This window comes from Lipotes vexillifer, unplaced genomic scaffold (assembly GCF_000442215.2).
Source record: "Lipotes vexillifer unplaced genomic scaffold, Lipotes_vexillifer_v1.1 scaffold858, whole genome shotgun sequence".
NCBI classification, from domain to species: Eukaryota; Metazoa; Chordata; class Mammalia; order Artiodactyla; family Lipotidae; genus Lipotes; species Lipotes vexillifer.
In genome coordinates, this window is record NW_006788467.1 from 1,101,658 (window position 1) to 1,122,834 (window position 21,177).

The 21,177-nt window shown below is 37.8% G+C and overlaps 1 protein-coding gene across 1 annotated transcript in view; it reads right to left on the reverse strand.

Annotated features, from left to right (window-relative positions):
* Window positions 1-21,177, reverse strand: part of SPAG17 (sperm associated antigen 17) — a 227,316-nt gene that overhangs the window by 40,253 nt on the left and 165,886 nt on the right. The window contains exons 32-35 of the mRNA XM_007461630.1: window positions 9,922-10,110; window positions 7,894-8,039; window positions 7,659-7,789; window positions 5,753-5,880 (exon numbers count right to left, since the gene is read on the reverse strand). Coding sequence (XP_007461692.1) covers window positions 5,753-5,880; window positions 7,659-7,789; window positions 7,894-8,039; window positions 9,922-10,110 — 594 coding nt within the window. The remainder of the gene's footprint in view (window positions 1-5,752; window positions 5,881-7,658; window positions 7,790-7,893; window positions 8,040-9,921; window positions 10,111-21,177) is intronic.

Here is a 21,177-nt window from a genome sequence, read left to right on the forward strand (position 1 = left end):
GCCTACATAACGCACTGAACCAAACTCACCCACTAGGGGCAGACACCAGAAATAAGGGAACTAGGAACCTGCAGCCTGGGAAAAGGAGGCCCCAACACAGTAAGTTAAACAAAATGAGAAGACAGAGAAGTATGCAGCAGAGAAGGAGCAAGCTAAAAACCCACCAGAACAAACAAATGAAGAGGAAATAGGCAGTCTACCTGAAAAATAATTCAGAGTAATGATAGTAAAAATGATCCAAAATCTCAGAAATACAGTGGAGAAAATACAAGAAATGTTTAACAGTGACCTAGAGCAACTAAGGAGCAAACAAACAATGATGAACAACACAATAAATGAAATTAAAAATACACTAGAAGGAATCAGCAGCAGAATAAGTGAGGCAGAAGAACGGATAAGTGACCTGGAAGATACAATAGTGGAAGTAACTGCCACCTAGCAGAATAAAGAAAAAAGAAAGAAAGGATTTGAGGACAGTCTCGGAGACCTCTGGGACAACATTAAATGCACCAACATTCGAAGTATAGGGGTCCCAAAGAAGGAGAGAAAAAGAAAAGGACTGAGAAAATATTTGAAGAGATTATAGTTGAAAACTTCCCTAATATGGGAAAGGAAACAGTCAATCAAGTGCAGGAAGCGCAGAGACTCCCATACTGGATAAATCCAAGGAGAAACATGCCAAGACACATATAATCAAACTATCAAAAATTAAATATAAAGAAAAAATATTAAAAGCAGCAAGGCAAAAGCAACAAATAACATACAAGTGAATCCCCATAAGGTTAACAGCTGACCTTTCAGCAAAAACTCTGCAAGCCAGAAGGGAGTGGCAGGACATATTTACAGTGATGAAAGGGAAAGACCTACAACCAAGATTACTCTCCCGAGCAAGGGTCTCATTCAGATTCAGTGGAGAAATTAAAACCTTTACAGACAAGCAAAGGCTAAGAGAATTCAGCACCACCAAACCAGCTTTACAATGAATGCTAAAGGAACTTCTCTAGGCAGGAAAAACAAGAAAAGGAAAAGACCTACAAAAACAAACTGCAAACAATTAAGAAAATGGTAATAGGAACATACATATTGATAATTACCTTAAATGCAAATGGATTAAATGCTCCAACCAAAAGACACAGACTGGCTGAATGGATACAAAAATAAGACCCGTATATATGCTGCCTACAAGAGACCCCTTCAGACCTGAGGAAACATACAGACTGAAAGGGAGGGGATGGAAAAAGATATTCCATGCAAATGGAAATCAAAAGAAAGGTGGAGTAGCAATTCTCATATCAGACAAAAAAGACTTTAAAATAAAGACTGTTACAAGAGACAAAGGACACTACATAATTAATGATCAAGGGATCAATCCAAGAAGATATGACAATTGTAAATATTTATGCACCCAACAGAGGAGCACCTCAATACATAAGGCAAATGCTAACAGCCATAATAGGGGAAACTGACAGTGACACAATCATAATAGGGGACTTTAACACCCCATTTTCACCAGTGGACAGATCATCCAAAATGAAAATAAATAAGGAAACACACATTAGACCAGATGGACTTAATTGATATTTATAGGACATTCCACCCAACACGAACAGAATACACTTTCTTCTCAAGTGCACATGGACCATTCTCCAGGATAGATCATATCTTGGGTCACAAATCAAGCCCCAGTAAATTTAAGAAAATTGAAATCGTATCAAGTATCTTTTCTGACCACAACGCTATGAGACTAGATATCAATTACAGGAAAAAAACTGTAAAGAGTACAAACACATGGAGGCTAAACAATACGCTACTAAACAACCAAGAGATCACTGAAAAAATCAAAGAGGATATCAAACTATGCCTAGAAACAAATGACAATGAAAACACAATGACCCCAAACCTATGGGATGCAGCAAAAGCTGTTCTAAGAGGGAAGTTTACAGCAATACCATCCTACCTCAAGAAAAATCTCAAATAAACAACCTAACTGTACACATAAATCAATTAGAGAAAGAAGAACAGAAAACCTCAAAGTTAGCAGAAGGAAAGAAATCATAAGGATCAGATCAGAAATAAATGAAAAAAAAAATGAAGGAAACAATAGCAAAGATCAATAAAACTAAAAGCTGGTTCTTTGAGATGATAAACAAAATAGATAAACCATTAGCCAGATTCATCCAGCAAAAAAGGGAGAAGACTCAAATCAACAGAATTAAAAATGAAAAAGGAGGAGTAACCACTGACACTGCAGAAATACAAAGGATCATGAGAGATTACTACAAGCAACTCTATGCCAATAAAATGGACAATCTGGAAGAAATGGACAAATACTGAGAAAAGTACAACCTTCCAAGACTGATCCAGGAAGAAACAGAAAATATGAACAGACCAATCACAGCACTGAAATTGAAACTGTGATTAAAAATCTTCCAACAAACAAAAGCCCAAGACCAGATGGCCTCACAGGTGAATTCTATCAAACATTTAGAGTAGAGCTAACACCTATCCTTCTCAAACTCTTCCAAAATATAGCAGAGGGAGGAACACTCCCAAACTCATTCTATGAAGCCACCATCACCCTGATACCAAAACCAGACAAAGATGTCACAGAAAAAGAAAACTACAGGCCAATATCACTGATGAACATAGATGCAAAAACCCTCAACAAAATACTAGGCAACAGAATCCAGCAGCACATTAAAAGGATCATACATGATGATCAAGTGGGGCTTTTTTCCAGGAATGCAAGGATTCCTCAATATATGCAAATCAATCAATGTGATACAGCAAGCATATTAACAAATTGAAGGATAAAAACCACCTGACAGTCTCAATAGATGCAGAAAAGGCTTTCAACAAAATTCAACACTCATTTGTGATAAAAACCCTCCAGAAAGTAGGCGTAGTGGGAGCTTACCTAAACATAATAAAGGCCATATTTGACAAACCCACAGCCAACATCATTCTCAATGGTGAAAAACTGAAACCATTTCCTCTAATATCAGGAACAAGACATTGGTGCCCATTTTTATCACTGCTATTCAACATAGTTTTGGAAGTTTTAGCCACAGCAATCAGAGAGGAAAAAGAAATAAAAGGAATCCAAATCAGAAAAGAAGTAAAATTGTCACTATTTGCAGATGACATGATACTCTACATAGAGAATTCTAAAGATGGTAACAGAAAACTACTAGTGTTAATCAATGAATTTGGTAAAGTAGCAGGATACAAATTAATGCACAGAAATCTCTTGCATTCCTATACACTAGCAACAAGAAATCTGAAACAAATTATGGAAACACTTCCAATTACCATTGCAACAAAATGGATAAAATACCTAGGAATAAACCTACCTAAGGAGACAAAAGACCTGTGTGCAGAAAACCATAAGACACAGATGAAAGAAATCAAAGACGATACAAACAGATGGAGAGATATACCATGTTCTTGGATTGGAAGAATCAACATTGTGAAAATGACTATAGTACCCAAAGCAATCTACAGATTCAGTGCAAACCCTATCAAACTACCAATGGTATTTTTCACAGAACTAGAACAAAAAATTTTACAATTTGTATGGAAACACAAAAGGCCCTGAATAGCCAAAGCAATCTTGAGAAAGAAAAACAGAGCTGGAGAACTCAGGCTTCCTGACTTCAGACTATACTACAAACTACAGTAACCAAGACAGTATGGTACTGGCACAAAAACAGAAATATAGATCAACGGAACAGGATAGAAAGCCTAAAGATAAACCCATGCACATATGGTCAACTAATCTATGAAAAAGGAGGCAAGAATATACAATGGAGTAAAGAAATCCTCTTCAATAAGTGGTGCTGGGAAAACGGGACAGCTACATGTAAAAGAATAAAATGAGAACACTCCCTAACACCATACACAAAAATAAACTCAAAATGGATTAAAGACCTAAATGTAAGGCCAGACACTATAAAACTCTTAGAGGACAACATAGGCAGAACGCTTTATGACAAAAATCACAGCAAGATCCTTTTTGATCCACCTCCTAGAGTAATGGAAATAAAAACAAAAATAAACAAATGTGGCCTAAAGAACTTAAAAACTTTTGCACAGCAAAGGAAACCATAAAAAAGATGAAAAGACAACCCTCAGAATGGGAGAAAATATTTGCAAACGAAGCAACTGACAAAGGATTAATCTTCAAAATATACAAGCAGCTCATGCAGCTCAATATCAAATAAACTAACAACCTTGCCCAAAAGTGGGCAGAAGACCTAAATAGACATTTCTCTGAAGAAGATATACAGGTTGCCAACAAACATATGAAAGGATGCTCAACATCACTAATCATTAGAGAAATGCAAATCAAAACCACAATGAGGTATCACGTCACACTGGTCAGAATGGCCATTATCAAAATATCTACAAAGAATAAATGCTGCAGAGGGTGTGGAGAAAAGGGAACCCTCTTGCACTGTTGGTGGGAATGTAAATTGATACAGCCACTATGGAGAACAGCATGTAGGTCCCTTAAAAAACTAAAAATAGAACTCCCATACGACCCAGCAATCCCACTACTGGGCATATACCCTGAGAAAACCATAATTCAAAAAGAGTCATGTACCACAATGTTCATTGCAGCTCTATTTACAATAGCCAGGACTTGGAAGCAACCTAAATGTCCATTGACAGTTGAATGGATAAAGAAGATGTGGCATATATATACAATAGACTATTATTCAGTAATAAAAAGAAATGAAATTGAGTTATTTGTAGCAAGACGGTTGGACTCAGAGTCTGTCATACAGAGTGAAGTAAGTCAGAAAGAGAAAAACAAATACCGTATGCTAACACATATATATGGAATCTAAAAAAAGAAAAATGGTTCTGATGAACCTAGTGGCAAGACAGGAATAAAGACGCAGACCTAGAGAATGGACTTGAGGACACAGGTCGGGGTGGGGGAAGGGTAAGCTGGGATGAAGTGAGAGAGTGGCATGGACATATATACACTACCAAATGTAAAATAGATAGCTAGTGGGAAGCAGCTGCATACCATAGGGAGATCAGCTCTGTGCTTTGTGACCACCTAGAGGGGTGGGAGGGAGGCTCAAGAGGGAGGGGATATGGGGGTATATGTATATGTATAGCTGATTCACTTTGTTATACAGCAGAAACTAACACACCATTGTAAAGCAATTATACTCCAATAAATATGTAAAAAAAATGAAATGGCAAATCTGGCAAGATGCAGGACTTTATGATTCTTGCTCAAGATATTTTCTTTCACTCTTTAAAAAACCTTAGGTGGGCCTTTCTCTAAGCTGCCACAATTACAATGCTTACTTTTTAAAATTGCAGTTGCAAGTCCCTGTATTTAATATTTCACATTATTCTTACATACTCCGTTTGTGCATTAATTGAGACTAAAGGGAAAGTGAAAGACCTAAGATTGTGTGTTAAAACTAACAAATAAATATTGGGAGAGGGAAGGTTTCTGCATTGCAAAATATCAGTAATGGGTTACTCAAACTGAATATTTTCATATCATAGGAAGATGTTGAAGCCTGCGATGCAGGCTAAAAGAAATAAAACTGAGATAAACTAGTCAGGTATATTTCTCTAAAATCTACAAATATAAAACTCCTTGAGCCCATTAACAATTTACAAAAGAAGGAAAATATGTGAATATACAGGAGAAGGGCTGAACTCTGGTCCATAGATAGATGGATATGCAAATATAGTTACTTTATAGCAGAAAAATTTGTACCTCAACCGAGGGAAATGTCTCCCATGTCCTTGACTGGAGATTAGGAGGAAGAATTGTATCTAACTCTTTCTTCATTAGCCATGGTGAAGCTTCATGGAAAGGGCGAAGGACAGTGATGCTCAGGGCACCTGGTTCACAGAGAGGTATCAGAGGATCATTTCTCTTTCAGAAATATTCTGAGAAATTCAACAGGTATTCACCAAATCGAACAAACACTTTTGAGAAGCCAGACACAATGACTCTGCTTAAGGACCTTACAGTCTAACAAGAAAGGAGAGACGCAGTCATGGTAACACCTGAAACAGCTGGATTTAGATCACCTGAAAGTATTAATGGACACTTCACTGTCCTTCGGAAACCACACCCAAGTCCTGTCAGTTCTACCACTAAACATTTCTTGAGTTCATCTATCTCTTCCCCCTCCAGTGACCCTACCTTAGACTATTGCCCTCAGAGCCATCCTGCTTTGGACTACAATGACAACTAACTTTTCTGCTCACATCTACTCTGAATGAACCTCCCTCCGCAGTCAGGGTGCCTGATTATGCTATAGCCCATGATGTAAAATCTTCTTTGACTTCCCATTGCTTATGGGATAAAACAGAGGCCTCACCCCTGACTCAACTTGCGCTATTTTCCCTTCTGTACTTTGCCTACTCTAGCCTTTTATCCCCTATCCTCCAAAGCTTTAAGCTTCCTGCTTTGTATTCTGTCTTCCAAGAAAGCTCCTCCTCCTATTTTAATTAATGCCTACTTATCCAGTAGCTCTCGGCTCCAGTGTTTTCAGGGAAGCCTTCTAGACTATGTCAGGCTCCTCTGTTAGAAGTTCTCATAGAATCATATTCCTTTACTTCGTAGATCTTTTCCCAATTTATGATGATACAGTTATTTGTGTGACTATACATTTAATGCCTATGTCTCTCATTAAAGTCTAAGCTCTGTGAAAGCAGGGTCCATTGCAGTCTTAGCTCACCATTGTATTCCTAACACCCAGCCAGTGTTTGGCACATGGTGGTTTTTCATGTAGATGCTAGTTAAACAACAAAGCAATTTGAGATGAATTCCTATTCTCTTACAGTTCCACACACAGACTGCACAACCAGTCAGAGCTCCCCACTCCCCATATTCACACAGAAAGAGCAAATTTATAACATCATGCAATGTACATTGATATATTCAAAGATACAATTGTACATAGATGCAGGCATATTCATAAATGAGCACAAAATATATCCCACCAACCAGAGAAAAGATAAAAAGGAAACACACACATAAACCTAGATATAGCACATTGCTTTGGTACACAGATAACATGAAAGTTTTTTTTTCCCTGTGTTTAAATACATGTTACATATACAGTGGCTCTTACTTAGCGCAATATATGTCTCTAACCTTTAATCACACACTAATTTCTTTCAAATTGATGAAAACATGTAAATGCCCAATGAATATAATATGTACCTTATCCTATATTTCAGGTTGATTTTCTAACTGACATGTGAAATGTACTTTCTCCTCTTGTACTAAATTCACCAAGGCAACACATTCAAAATGATAAAAAATGAACTTATGAAAGATAATTCATTTTTGTTTTTCCCTACCAAGATGAAACAAACACATAAATAGGAACCTAGGTACATAATTAAACATACCTAACAGATATAAACGCAGATACAAATCTGCTTATAGGTAGGAGGGGGATCATACACAATTTATATAGGTTGATGCTTGGATTAAGCGTGGTACAAACATAAATCACTGTATAAATAGGCTGACATGGCCAGGTGAAAAGCAGGGTTGAAAAGCGAGCAAAGGGAAAAAAGTAGAGACGACACGGGGGGTAGATTGGATAAGGAGGATGAGAGCTGGTAAAGGGACACGACGAGTTCCAGTCTGGATTCTCTACCTGGCTGTTCCTGTACCGGCTCTTGAAGAACTACGGTAGTTGATTCTCCGTATGCCAAGGAGAGGTATTCTTCTATGTCACTGTCCCGAAGAAGTTCCACTCCTGATCCATCAGCATAGATAACAAAACACCTATTTGAAGAAATAAAAATCTAATCCCTTGACATATTCAGCTAAAATGCTCCTTGAACTTGGAATTGAAAACAAAAGTCATGATGTTATTTTTATCATATTACCTGGGGACATGTTCACCATAGATTTGCAGATGATTCTTACGAAGGTGAGTGGATGATAATGTGTCATAGCCTTCAGCTTTTGCATTTAAATCATCTTCCAAATTGTTTTCAGGTAGGAGAGTTGATGCACTACCATCAGCCATGACCTAAGGGACACAGTATATAAGCAACTAGAAGAAAAGAAAAATGCCATAAACTTACATTTCTTTTGATCCCATTTGAGAAAGCAGGTGATCTTTTGGTTCCTCAGAAAATCAGGGATATTTCTTTGTAAGGAATTGTGCACTAAGTATAGATTGCATTAATAAAAGTGAAAACCTAGTAGCACATCTCCACTTACAAACCACACCTAGACTGTGAAAACAAACAGGAAGACAAACCTGAATACATTCAGAGGAAGGTGACTAGGATGGCAGGGGACTCACGTATCTTCTGAGGATAAGTTCAGGGAACTGGGAATTTAAACATGGAGGGAAGGCTATTTATGTGACGGTTGTCTTGAAATATCAAGAGTGACAGTATGGATTCTAAGCACAGAATTAGGACTCATGGATATACAGGGAGACAGATTGAGTCTCACTATGAGAAGAATTGTTCTAGCCACTAGTACTGTCTAGATATGGTGTGGTCAGGCTGAAAGGCCACGGAAGGGAATGCCCAAGAAGAGCATCAATGTCTAGAATAATGTTTGGCTTTTGCATGTTTCAACTCAGAGGGTTTGGGCTTTAGGTTTCAATTTCAATTTCTTGCACACTGAAATCTCTTCGCAGCCTGAACTCATGCCGTGAAGTTTCACTGACTTAGCACAGAAAAACTAAGTTGGATCAGGGCTTGTCTGCATCCTGAACAAAGTTGGGGGCTCTGTGGTATGGTCCCAAATCTAAAAAGTAACTTCACCACCCGCCAGACAACACATGAAATTCCACCGCTGGGTGAGGAGTGAAAAAAAAAGTGCCTAGAGAAGGGGCTGGCAAACATCTTTTTGTCAAGGGCCAGATAATAAATATTTTAGGGTTTGTTGGCTGTAGAGTTTCTGCTGCAGCTACTCAACTCTGCCATTATATGCAAAAGCAGTGAGAGATAATATGTAAATAAATGAGCGTAGCTATGTTGCAGTAAAACTTTATAGTGACACTGAAATTTGAATTTCTTTTAATTTTTATGTGTCATGAAATATTCTTCTCCTTTTGATTTCCCCCAACCATTTAAAAATGTAAAATGCAGTCACTCTGCATTTTTAGCTCATGGGCCCATACAAACAAGTGGCCATGGTTTGCCAATGCCTGGCTTAGAGATAAGAGGAAGGACAGAGAAACAGAAGATGGAGCTCTACCACTGAATAGCTAAGCACCTCTCCAGGCTTCCCAACACCCCATCCTTAGCCCTACTGGAGCCCTCACACTAACTGGTAGCTCTCACTTTGGATTCTCTGCCTAGTTAAGCAGACTTGCCTGCTGCCCCATGTATTTTCTCTCACTTGAACCCAGATACAGAGCATTTATATCACTCCTCTTTGTTGGCATTATTTTTAGATGGTTAGTAACTTTTTTCCCTTTTGTTCTAATTACTTATTTGGCTTTAGCATTTCAACCATCCTCATTGTTGGACTTGCTATCTCCTAACGAAGTACACTTGAGAATTGAAGATACTGACATTCATTGCTGCTGTCCAAAGTGTATTGGCAGCTAGTGGATAACTAATCCCAAGGCAGCTAAGATAAAATGCTATAGGGGAGCTCTCTCTCTTTTTTTTTTTTTTCCGGTATGCGGGCCTCTCACTGTTGTGGCCTCTCCCACTGCGGAGCACAGGCTCTGGACGCGCAGGCTCAGCGGCCACGGCTCACGGGCCCGGCCGCTCCGTGGTATGTGGGATCTTCCCAGACCGGGGCACGAACCCGTGTCCCCTGCTTCGGCAGGTGGACTCTCAACCACTGAGCCACCAGGGAAGCCCAGCGGGGGAGCTCTCTTGTGTGAAATATCTCAAAAGCAAAGCCATAGCCTCTCTCTCCATAATAATGATGCATTTTACCTGAAAGGTGTTTCCTTCGGGATCCATGACCTCACAGATAACCTCTGATGTGTGCTTCATGATGTACCTGCTAGCTCTCAGCTGCTCACGTTTTTGAAAAGGATGGTATATATCACTGCTTGATTCATGGCAATAAATAGCTGAACAGTCCCTATCAATATGAAGACAGCCTGTGTTTGGAGGTAACACCTGGAAGGGTAACAGGAAGAGAGATATTATTAAAAATTTCTTGTCTGATTTGAGGGATTTATAAAATCATTTAAGGAAAAAAATTATCCATAGAACCCAGACACAAACTGTGTTTCCAGGAAGAAAACAAGAGAAGACTTAAGTTTTGGGAAGGACTACTTAATAAGGAGTCAAACTGATTAGGATATAATTGCTCCTGTGTCTCACATTTTATCTACTCACTTTAATATTTCTTCCAAGTAATTGCTTTGTACCTTATCATCTCCAAGAGGGTAAAATCTATGGGACAAATGCTTTTAGAAGCTTTTATTTATCGTTATTCCTATGGTGGCTGACACAGTCCTTAAGTAATAGCTTTTGTGTAATGACTTCTGGTTCAGATAGACTCTTTTTTTGAGATGTAATTCACATGTCATATATTCACTATTTTAAAGTGTATGTGCAGTGGATTTTGTATATTCAAAAACTTGTGCAAACATTATCACTAATTCCAGAACATTTTCATCACCCCCCAAAGAAACCCTGATGCCATTAGCAGTCACTCTGCATCACTCCTGCCACTGACAACCATTGATCTGCTGTCTCTATGGATTTGACTATTTCAGACATTTCATATAAATGGAAGCACGTGACATGTGGCCTCTTCTGTCTGGCTTCTTTTACTTAGCATAATGTTTTCAAGATTCATCTATGCTGTAGCGTGTATCAATACTTCATTCTGTTTATTTTCACCTGAGTTTAGATGTGTGAGATTTGGAAGTTTTTCTGCTAACATATCCAGACCTCCATAGATTCTGTCACTGAGCTCAAGCTTTTTCAATTTAGGTAGTTTGGGGAGATTTGAAACTGAAATCAAGCCTACATTTATTAAACTGAGGAACTCTAAGTTCACAAATTCAGCCATTAAGCCCTCAATTTTCCCATCATTTGATTTGCAACTGTCCAGGACAAGTTCTCAAACAGCTGCCGGGGTTCAGTTCCTCAGCTCCAGATGTGGATCTTCCTCTTCATGTCCGTGTTTCTCTCTTCCCCCCTCTTCAAACTTAACTTTCCATGGTGGGGGCAGAGAGGGGAGAGGTGTCCCAGCCTGTGCAGCAAGGGCCATTGGAAGGGGTTGGCTTGTGGCAGACAGATCAAAACTACAGTGAGGTATCACTTCACACAGGTCAGAATGGCCATCGCTAAAAGTCTACAAACAATAAATGCTGGAGATGGTGTGGAGAAAAGGGGACCCTCCTACACCGTTGGTGAGAATGTAAATTGGTTCAACCACTATGGAGAACAGTATGGAGTTTCCTTAAAAAGCTAAAAACAGAACTACCATATGATCCAGCAATCCCATTCCTGGGCATATATCTGGAGAAAACTATACTTCAGAAAGATACATGCACCCCAATATTCACTGCAGCACTATTTACAATAGCCAAGACATGGAAACAACCTAAATGTCTACCAACAGAGGAATGGATAAAGAAGATGTGGTACATATATACAATGGAATATTACTCAGCCATAAAAAGAATGAAATAATGCCATTTGCAGCAACATGCATGGACTTGGAGATTGTTATACTAAGTAAAGTAAGTCAGACAGAGAAAGACAAATATCATTTATATGTGGAACCTAAAAAAAAGACACAAATGGACTTACTAACAACAGAAACAGACTCACAGACTTTGAAAACAAACTTATGGTTATCAAAGGGGAAAGGTTGGAGGAGGGATAAATTAGGAGTTTGGGATTAATATACACACACTAATATATATAAAACAGATAATAAACAAGGACCTACTGTATAGCACAGGGAACTCTACTCAATATTCTGTAATAACCTATATGGGAAAAGAATCTGAGAAAGAAAGAATATATGTATTCACCTTGCTGTACACCCGAAACACAATATTTTAAATCAACTATACTCCAATAGAAAATTAAAATTAAAATATAAAATAAAAATTGAATTAAAATCAATAAAATCTAAAAAAAACTTCATTCTGTTTTATAGATGAATAATATCCCATTGTATAGATATATCAAATTTTGTTTAATCATGAGTTGATGGACATTGGAGTTGTTTTCACAGTCTTGTTATTATTAAAAATGCTGCAATCAACATCTGTGTATAAGTTTTGTGTGGATATATGCTTAATTTCCCTTGGATATCTACCCAGGAGTAGAACTGCTGGGTTGTATGAGAACTCTATTTTTAATTTTTGGCAGAACTGCCAAACTGTTTTCCAAAGTGACTGCACCATTATACATTCTCATTAGCAATTAATGAGGGTTTTACATTTCTTCACAACCTCACTAACGCTTATATTGGAAGAGTTTGTGAAAGATTGTTCAGTGTTAATTCTTCCATAGATGTTTGGTATAATTTACCAATGAAGCCATCTGGGCCTGGGCTTTGCTGTCTGCAATTTTTAAAATTATTAATTCAATCTCTTAACTTGTTTTAGGTCTATTCTGATATTTTATTTTTTCTCGAGTTATGTTAGGCAGTTTGTGCCTTTCCAGAAACCTATTTTATCTAGGTTATCTAATTTGTTAATGTATAATTGTTCACAGTATTTCTTTATAATCTTTTATATTTCTGTAAGGTTGGTAGTAATGTCTTCTCTTTCATTTCTAATTTTAGTAATTTGAGTCTTCTCTCTCCCCACCCTTTCTTTCTCCTTCTGTTTGTCTGTCTATCTCACCCTGTAAGTCCAGCTAAAGATTTATCACAGAACCAACTTCTGGTTTTGCTGATTTTTCTCTATTTTTTCATTTATTTCTACTCTAATCTTTACTATTTACTTCCATATGCTTGCTTTGGGTTTAGTTTGCCTTCTTTTTTCTAGTTTCTTAGGGTGGAAAGTTAGGTTATTGATTCAAGATTTTCATTTTTAATATGGGCATTTTGACATTTAAAGCTACATATATATATATATATATATATATATATAATAGAGAGAGAGAGACATTTAAAGATATATATGTGTATATATATAGACATTTAAAGCTATATATATATATATATAGCTTTTGCTGCTTCAATTAAGTTTTGGTATGTTAATTTTATTTTTAGTCATTTTTAGTCATCTCAAAGTACTTTTAAATTTCCTTGTGATTTATTCTTTGTGTTATTTTTCACATATTTGTGCATTTCCCAAACTTCCTTTTGTTATTGATTCCATTATGTGTTATTTCATTCTGTTTTGGTAGAAGAACATATTTTGTATGATTTCAATCCTTTTAAATCTATTGAGACTTGTTTTGTGGTGTAACACATGGTCTTTCCTGGAAAATGTTCCATTTACACTTGAGCATAATGCATTCTATTACTGAGTGGAGTGTTCTATACATGTCTAGGAGGTCTGCATGGTTTATTCTGCTGATTAAGTCTTATTATTCTCTTGATCTTATCTATTCTTTTATCCATTACTCAAAGTGAAGTACTAATGTCTCCAAACATTATTGTTGAATTGCCTATTTCTCCTTTTAATTATGCCAATTTTTACTATTTAACTGGACATTTTAATTTGTATAGTGCACAACTCTGGAAATACGCATGTGTTTTGGGCTCTGTTTAGTGTATAATACGTTTGTAGTTGCCGTCTTCTTGATGGAGTAATCTGTTTATTATTATAACATACCCTCTTTGTTTCTGGTAATATTTTGTTGTAAAGTCTATTTTGTCTGATATTTGTTTAGCCACTCAAGTTCACTTTCAATTACTTATTGCAGGTATATCTTTTTTATCCTTTTACTTTCAACCTATTTGTGTCTTTCACCATAAAGTGTATCTCTTGTTGACAGCATACAGTTGCATCATGCTTTGTAATCCATTCTTCCAATATCTGCAATTTGATTGGGCTGTTTAATCCATTTATATTTAATGTCATTACTGATTAGGTCAGATTTGAATCTTCCAAATTTCTATTTGTTTTCTTTTTCTTTTTTTTTTTTAACATCTTGATTGCAGTATGATGGCTTTACATTGTTCTGTTAGTTGCTGATGTATAACGAAGTGAATCAGCTATATGTATACATATATCCCCATATCCTCTCCCTCTTGCATCTCCCTCCCACCCTCCCTATCCCACCCCTCTAGGTGGCCACAAAACACTGAGCTGATCTCCCTGTGCTATGTGGCTGCTTTCCACTAGCTATTTTACATTTGGTAGTGTATATATGTCAATACCACTCTATCACTTTGTCCCAGCTTACCCTTCCCCCACCCTGTATCCTCAAGTCCATTCTCTACGTCTGCGTCTTTATTCCTGTCCTGCCACTAGGTTCATCAGAACCATTCTTTTTTTAAAATTTATTTTATTTTATTATTTTATTTTTTTGCAGTACGTGGGCCTCTCACTGTTGTGGCCTCTCCCTTTGTAGAGCACAGGCTCCGGATGCACAGGCTCAGCGGCCATGGCTCACAGGCCCGGCTGCTCCGCGGCATGTGGGATCTTCCCGGACCAGGGCACGAGCCCATGTCCCCTGCATCGGCAGGTGGACTCTCAACCACTGCGCCACCAGGGAAGCCCCATTCTTTTTTTTTTAGATTCCATGTATATGTGTTAGCATATGGTATTTGTTTTCTCTTTCTGAGTTACTTCACTCTGTATGACAGACTCTAAGTCCATCCATTTCACTAAAAATAACTCAATTTCATTTCTTTTTATGACTGAAAAATAGTCCATTGTATATATACGCCACATCTTCTTCATCCATTCATCTGTCGATGGACACTTAGTTTGCTTCCAAGTCCTGGCTATTGTAAATAGAGCTGCAATGAATATTGTGGTACATGACTCTTTTTGAATTATGGTTTTCTCAGGGTATATGCCCTGTAGTGGGATTGCTGGGTCGTATGGGAGTTCTATTTTTAGTTTTTAAAGGAACCTACATGCTGTTCTCCATAGTAGCTGTATCAATTTACATTCCCACCAACAGTGCAAGAGGGTTCCCTTTTCTCCACACCCTCTGCAGCATTTATTCTTTGTAGATGTTTTGATAATGGCCATTCTGACCAGTGTGAGGTGATACCTCACTGTGGTTTTGATTTGCATTTCTCTAATGATTAGTGATGTTGAGCATCCTTTCATATGTTTGTTGGCAATCTGTATATCTTCTTTGGAGAAATGTCTATGTAGGTCTTCCAACCACTTTTGGACAGGGTTGTTAGTTTATTTGATATTGAGCTGCATGAGCTGCTTGAATATTTTGGAGATTAATCCTTTGTCACTTGCTTCGTTTGCAAATATTTTCTCCCATTCTGAGGGTTGTCTTTTCGTCTTGTTTATGGTTTCCTTTGCTGTGCAAAAACTTTTAAGTTTCGTTAGGTCCCATTTGTTTATTTTTTATTTTATTTCCATTACACAAGGAGGTGGGTCAAAAAGGATCTTGCTGTGATTGATGTCATAGAGTGTTCTGCCTATGTTGTCCTCTAAGAGTTTTATAGTGTCTGGCCTTATATTCAGGTTTTTGTTTTTTTTTTTGGTATGCGGGCCTCTCACTGTTGTGGTCTCTCCCGTTGCGGAGCACAGGCTCCGGACGTGCAGGCTCAGCGGCCATGGCTCACGGGCCCGGCCGCTCCACGGCATGTGGCATCTTCCCGGACCGGGGCACGAGCCCGTGTCCCCTGCATCGGCAGGCGGACTCTCAACCACTGCGCCACCAGGGAAGCCCACATTTAGGTTTTTAATCCAGTTTGAGTTTATTTTTGTGTATGGTGTTAGGGAGTGTTCCAATTTCATTCTTTTACATGTAGCTGTTCAGTTTTCCCAGCACCACTTATTGAAGAGGCTGTCTTTTCTCCATTGTATATTCATGCCTCTTTTATCACAGATAAGGTGACCATATGTGAATGGGTTTATCTCTGGGCTTTCTATCCTGTCCATTGATCTATATTTCTGTTTTAGTGCTAGTACCATACTGTCTTGGCTACTGTAGCTTTGTAGTATAGTCTGAAGTCAGGAAGCTTGATTCCTCCAGCTCCGTTTTTCTTTCTCAAGATTGCTTTGGCTATTCGAGGTCTTTTGTGTTTCCGCACAGATTGTCAAATTTTTTGTTCTAGTTCTGTGAAAAATGCCATTGGTAGTTTGATGGGGATTGCACTGAATCTGTAGATTGCTTAGGGTAGTATAGTCATTTTCACAATGTTGATTCTTCCAATCCAAGAACATGGTATATCTCTCCATCTGTTTGTATCATCTTTAATTTCTTTCATCAGTGTCTTATAGTTTTCTGCATACAGGTCTTTTGTCTCCTTAAGTAGGTTTATTCCTAGGTATTTTATTCTTTTCTTTGCAGTGGTAAATGGGAGTGTTTCCTTAATTTCTCTTTCAAACTTTTCATCATTAGTATATAGGAATGCAAGAGATTTCTGTTCATTAATTTTGTATCCTGGTACTTTACCAAATTCATTGATTAGCTCTAGTGGTTTTCTGGTAGCATCTTTAGGATGCTCTATGTATAGTATCATGTCATCTCCAAATAGTGACAATTTTACTTCTTCATTTCCAATTTGGATTCTTTTTCTTTTTCTTCTCTGATTGCTGTGGCTAAAACTTCCAGAACTATGTTGAATAACAGTGGTGAGAGTGGGCAACCCTGTCTTGTTTCTGATCTTAATGGAAATCGTTTCAATTTTTCAACATTGAGAACAATGTTGGCTGTGGGTTTGTCATGTATGGCCTTTATTATGTTGAGGTAAGTTCCCTGAATGTCTACTTTCTGGAGAGTTTTTATCATAAATGGATGTTGAATTTTGCTGAAAGCTCTTTCTGCATCTATTGAGATGGTCATATGGGTTTTCTCCTTCAATTTGTTAATATGGTTTATCACATTGATTGATCTGCATATATTGAAGAATCCTTGCATTCCTGGGATAAACCCTACTGGGTCATGTTGTGTGATCCTTTTAGTGTGCTGTTGGATTCTGTTGCCTAGTATTTTGTTGAGGATTTTTGCATCTATGTTCACCAGTGATATTGGCTGTAGTTTTCTTTAATTGTGACATCTCTGTCTGGTTTTGGTATCAGGGTGATGGTGGCCTCGTATAATGAGTTTCGGAGTGTTCCTCCCTCTGCTACATTTTGGAAGTGTTTGAGAAGGATAGGTGCTAGCTCTTCTCAAAATGTTTGATAGCATTCATGTGTGAAGCCATCTGGTCCTGGGCTTTTGTTTGTTGGAATATTTTCTCTTTTAAAAAACATCTTTATTGGAGTATAAATGCTTTACAATGGTGTGTTAGTTTCTGCTTTATAACAAAGTGAATCAGTTATACATATACATATGTCTCCATATTTCTTCCCTCTTGCATGTCCCTCCCTCCCATCCTCCCTATCCCACCCCTCTAGGTGGTCACAAAGCATCAAGCTGATCTCCCTGTGCTATGTGGTTGCTTCCCACTAGCTATCTATTTTACGTTTGGTAGTGTATATATGTCCATGCCACTCTCTCACTTTGTCCCAACTTACCCTTCCCCTTCCCCATATCCTCAAGTCCATTCTCTAGTAGGCCTGTGTCTTTATCGCCGTCTGGCCCCTAGGTTCTTCATGACCATTAATTTTATTATTATTTTTTTAGATTCCATATATATGTGTTAGCGTACAGTATTTGTTTTTCTCTTTCTGACTTACTTCACTCTGTATGACAGACTCTAGGTCCATCCACCTCACTACAAATAACTCAATTTCGTTTCTTTTTATGGCTGAGTAATATTCCATTGTATATATGTGCCACAAATCACAGTTTCAATTTCAGCACTTGTGATTGTTCTGTATATATTTTCTATTTCTTCCAGGTTCAGTCTCGGAAGCCTGCACTTTTCTAAAAATTTGTCCATTTCTTCCAGGTTGTCCATTTTATTGGCATATAGTTGCTTGTAGTAATCTCTCATGATCCTTTATATTTCTGCAGTGTCAGTTGTTACTTCTTCTTTTTCATTTCTAATTCTGTTGATTTGAGTCTTCTCCCTTTTTTTCTTGATGAGTCTGGCTAATGGTTTATCAATTTCTTTATCTACTCAAAGAACCATCTTTTAGTTTTATTGATCTTTGCTATCGTTTCCTTCATTTCTTTTTCATTTATTTCTGATCTGATCTTTATGATTTATTTTCTTCTGCTAACTTTGGGGTTTTTCTGTTCTTCTTTCTCTAATTGCTTTAGGTGTAAGATTATGTTGTTCATTTGAGATTTTTTGTGTTTCTTGCAGTAGGATTGTATTGCTATAAACTTCCCTCTTAGAACAGCTTTTGCTGCATCCCATAGGTTTGGGGTCATCATGTTTTCATTGTCCTTCGTTTCTAGGTAATCTTGATTTTGTCTTTGATTTCTTCAGTGGTCTCCTGGTTATTCTGTTTAGCCTCCATGTGTTTGTATTTTTTACAGTTTTTTTCCTGTAATTGTTATCTAGTCTCATAGTGTTGTTGTTGGAAAAGATACTTGATACGAATTCAATTTTCCTAAATTTACCAAGGCTTGATTTGTGACCCAAGATATGATCTATCCTGGAGAATGCTCCATGAGCTCTTGAGAAGAAAGTGTATTCTGCTGTTTTTGGATACAATGTCCTATAAATATCAATTAAGTCCATCTTGTTTAAAGTGTCATGTAATGCTTGTGTTTCCTTATTTATTTTCATTTTGGTTGATCTGTCCATTGGAGAAAGTGGGGTGTTAAAGTCTCCTACTATGATTATGCTACTGTAGAATTCCCCTTTTATGGCTGTTAGCATTTGCATCATGTACTGAAGTGCTCGTATGTTGGGTGCATAAATATTTACAATTGTCATATCTTCTTCTTGGATCGATCCCTTGATCATTATGTAGTGTCCTTCTTTGTCTCTTGTAATAGTCTTTATTTTAAAGTCTATTTTGTCTGATATGAGAATTGCTACTCCACCTTCCTTTTGATTTCCATTTGTATGGAATATGTTTTTCCATCCTCTCCCTTTCAATCTGTGTGTTTCCTCAGGTCTGAAGGGGTGCCTTTAGACAGCATATATACGGGTCTTATTTTTGTATCCATTCAGCCAGTCTGTGTCTTTTGGTTGGAGCATTTAATCCATTTGCATTTAAGGTAATTATCAATATGTATGTTCCTATTACCATTTTCTTAATTGTTTTGGGTCTGTTTTTGTAGGTCGTCTCTTCTCTTGTGTTTCCTGCCTAGAGAAGTTCCTTCAGTGTCTGTTGTAAAGCTGGTTTGCTGGTGCTGAATTCTCTTAGCTTTTGTTTGTCTGTAAAGGTTTTAATTTCTCCATGGAATCTGAATGAGATCCTTGCTGGGTAGAGTAGTCTTGGTTGTAGGTCTTTCCCTTTTATCACTTTAAATATGTCCTGCCACTCCCTTCTGGCTTGCAGAGTTTCTGCTGAAAGATCAGCTCTTAACCTAATGGGGATTCCCCTGTATGTTATTTGTTGCCTTTCCCTTGCTGCTTTTAACATTTTTCCTTTATATTTAATTTCTGATAGTTTGATTCATATGTGTCTTGGCATGTTTCTCCTTGGATTTATCCTGTATGGGACTCTGCACTTCCTGGACTTGATTGACTATTTCCTTTCCCATATTAGGAAAGTTTTCAACTAATCTCTTCAGATATTTTCTCAGTCCATTTCTTTTTCTCTTCTTTTTCTGGGACCCCTATCATTCGAATGTTGGTGCATCTAATGTTGTCTCAGAGGTGTCTGAGACTGTTCTTCATTCTTTTCATTCTTTTTCTTTATTCTGTTCTGTGTTAGTTATTTCCACTATTTTATCTTCTAGGTCACTTATCCATTCTTCTGCCTCAGTTATTCTGCTGTTGATTTCTTCTAGAGGATTTTTAATTTCATTTACTGTGTTGTTAATCATTGTTTGTTTGCTCTTTAGTTCTTCTAAGTCCTTGTTAAATGTTTCCTGTATTTTCTCCATTCTATTTCCAAGATTTTGGATCATCTTTACTATCATTACTCTGAATTCTTCTTCAGGTAGACTGCGTCTTTCCTCTTCATTTGTTTGGTCTGGTGGGTTTTTACCTTGCTCCTTCATGTGCTGCGTATTTCTCTGTCTTCTCATTTTGCTTAACTTACTGTGTTTGGGGGGTCTCCTTTTTGCAGGCTGCAGGTTCATAGCTCCTGTTGTTATTGGTGTCTGCCCTCAGTGGGTAAGTTTCGTTCAGTGGGTTGTTTTGGCTTCCTGGTGGAAGGGACTGGTGCCTGTGTTCTGGTGGTTGAGACTGGATCTTGTCTTTCTGGTGGGCAGGACCACATCCAGTGGTGTGTTTTGTGGTGTCCGTGAACTTATTATGACTTTAAGCAGCCTCTCTGATAATGAGTGGTGTTGCGTTCCTGTCTTGCTAGTTTTTTGGCATGGGGTGTTGAGCACTGGAGCTTGCTGGTTGTTGGAGCTGTGTCTTAGCATTGAGATGGAGATCTCTGGGAGAGTTCTCACCGATTGATATCACAAGGGGCTGGGAGGTCTCTGGTGGTCCAATATCCTGTCCAGAGAGCTCAGGCCTGTCCAGTGTCAGGCCTGAGCTCTCCCACCTCAGAGGCTCAGGCCTGATGCCCCGTCGGAGCACCAAGACACTTTCAGCCACATGGCTTGATGAAGAATGCTGCAACACGATGATCACATAAACGGAAGTCTCTATTTGTTTTCTATATGTCTTATGTCTCTGGTTTCCCCTCTATTCATCCATTACTGCTTTCTTTTGTTTTAAATAGATATTTTCAAGTGTGCCATTTCCATTCCCTTGTTTCTTTTATATATATTTTTGAGTTGTTTTCTTAGTTTTTCTTGGGTATTACAAACAACATCTCAATTTATAACTATCTAGATTAAATTGATACTAGGAATTTCAATATTATACAAAATCTTTGCTCCATATAGCTCTATTCCTCTGCCCTTCATGTTATTATTGTCAAAAATTTCATCTTTATACATTATAAGCACATAAATATACTTTTATAATTATTGCTTTATGCATTTGCCTTTTAAATCCAAATGAAAAGAGAGTCACAAAAATATATGTATACTGGGCTTCCCTGGTGGCGCAGTGCTTGAGAGTCCGCCTGCCGATGCAGGAGACGCGGG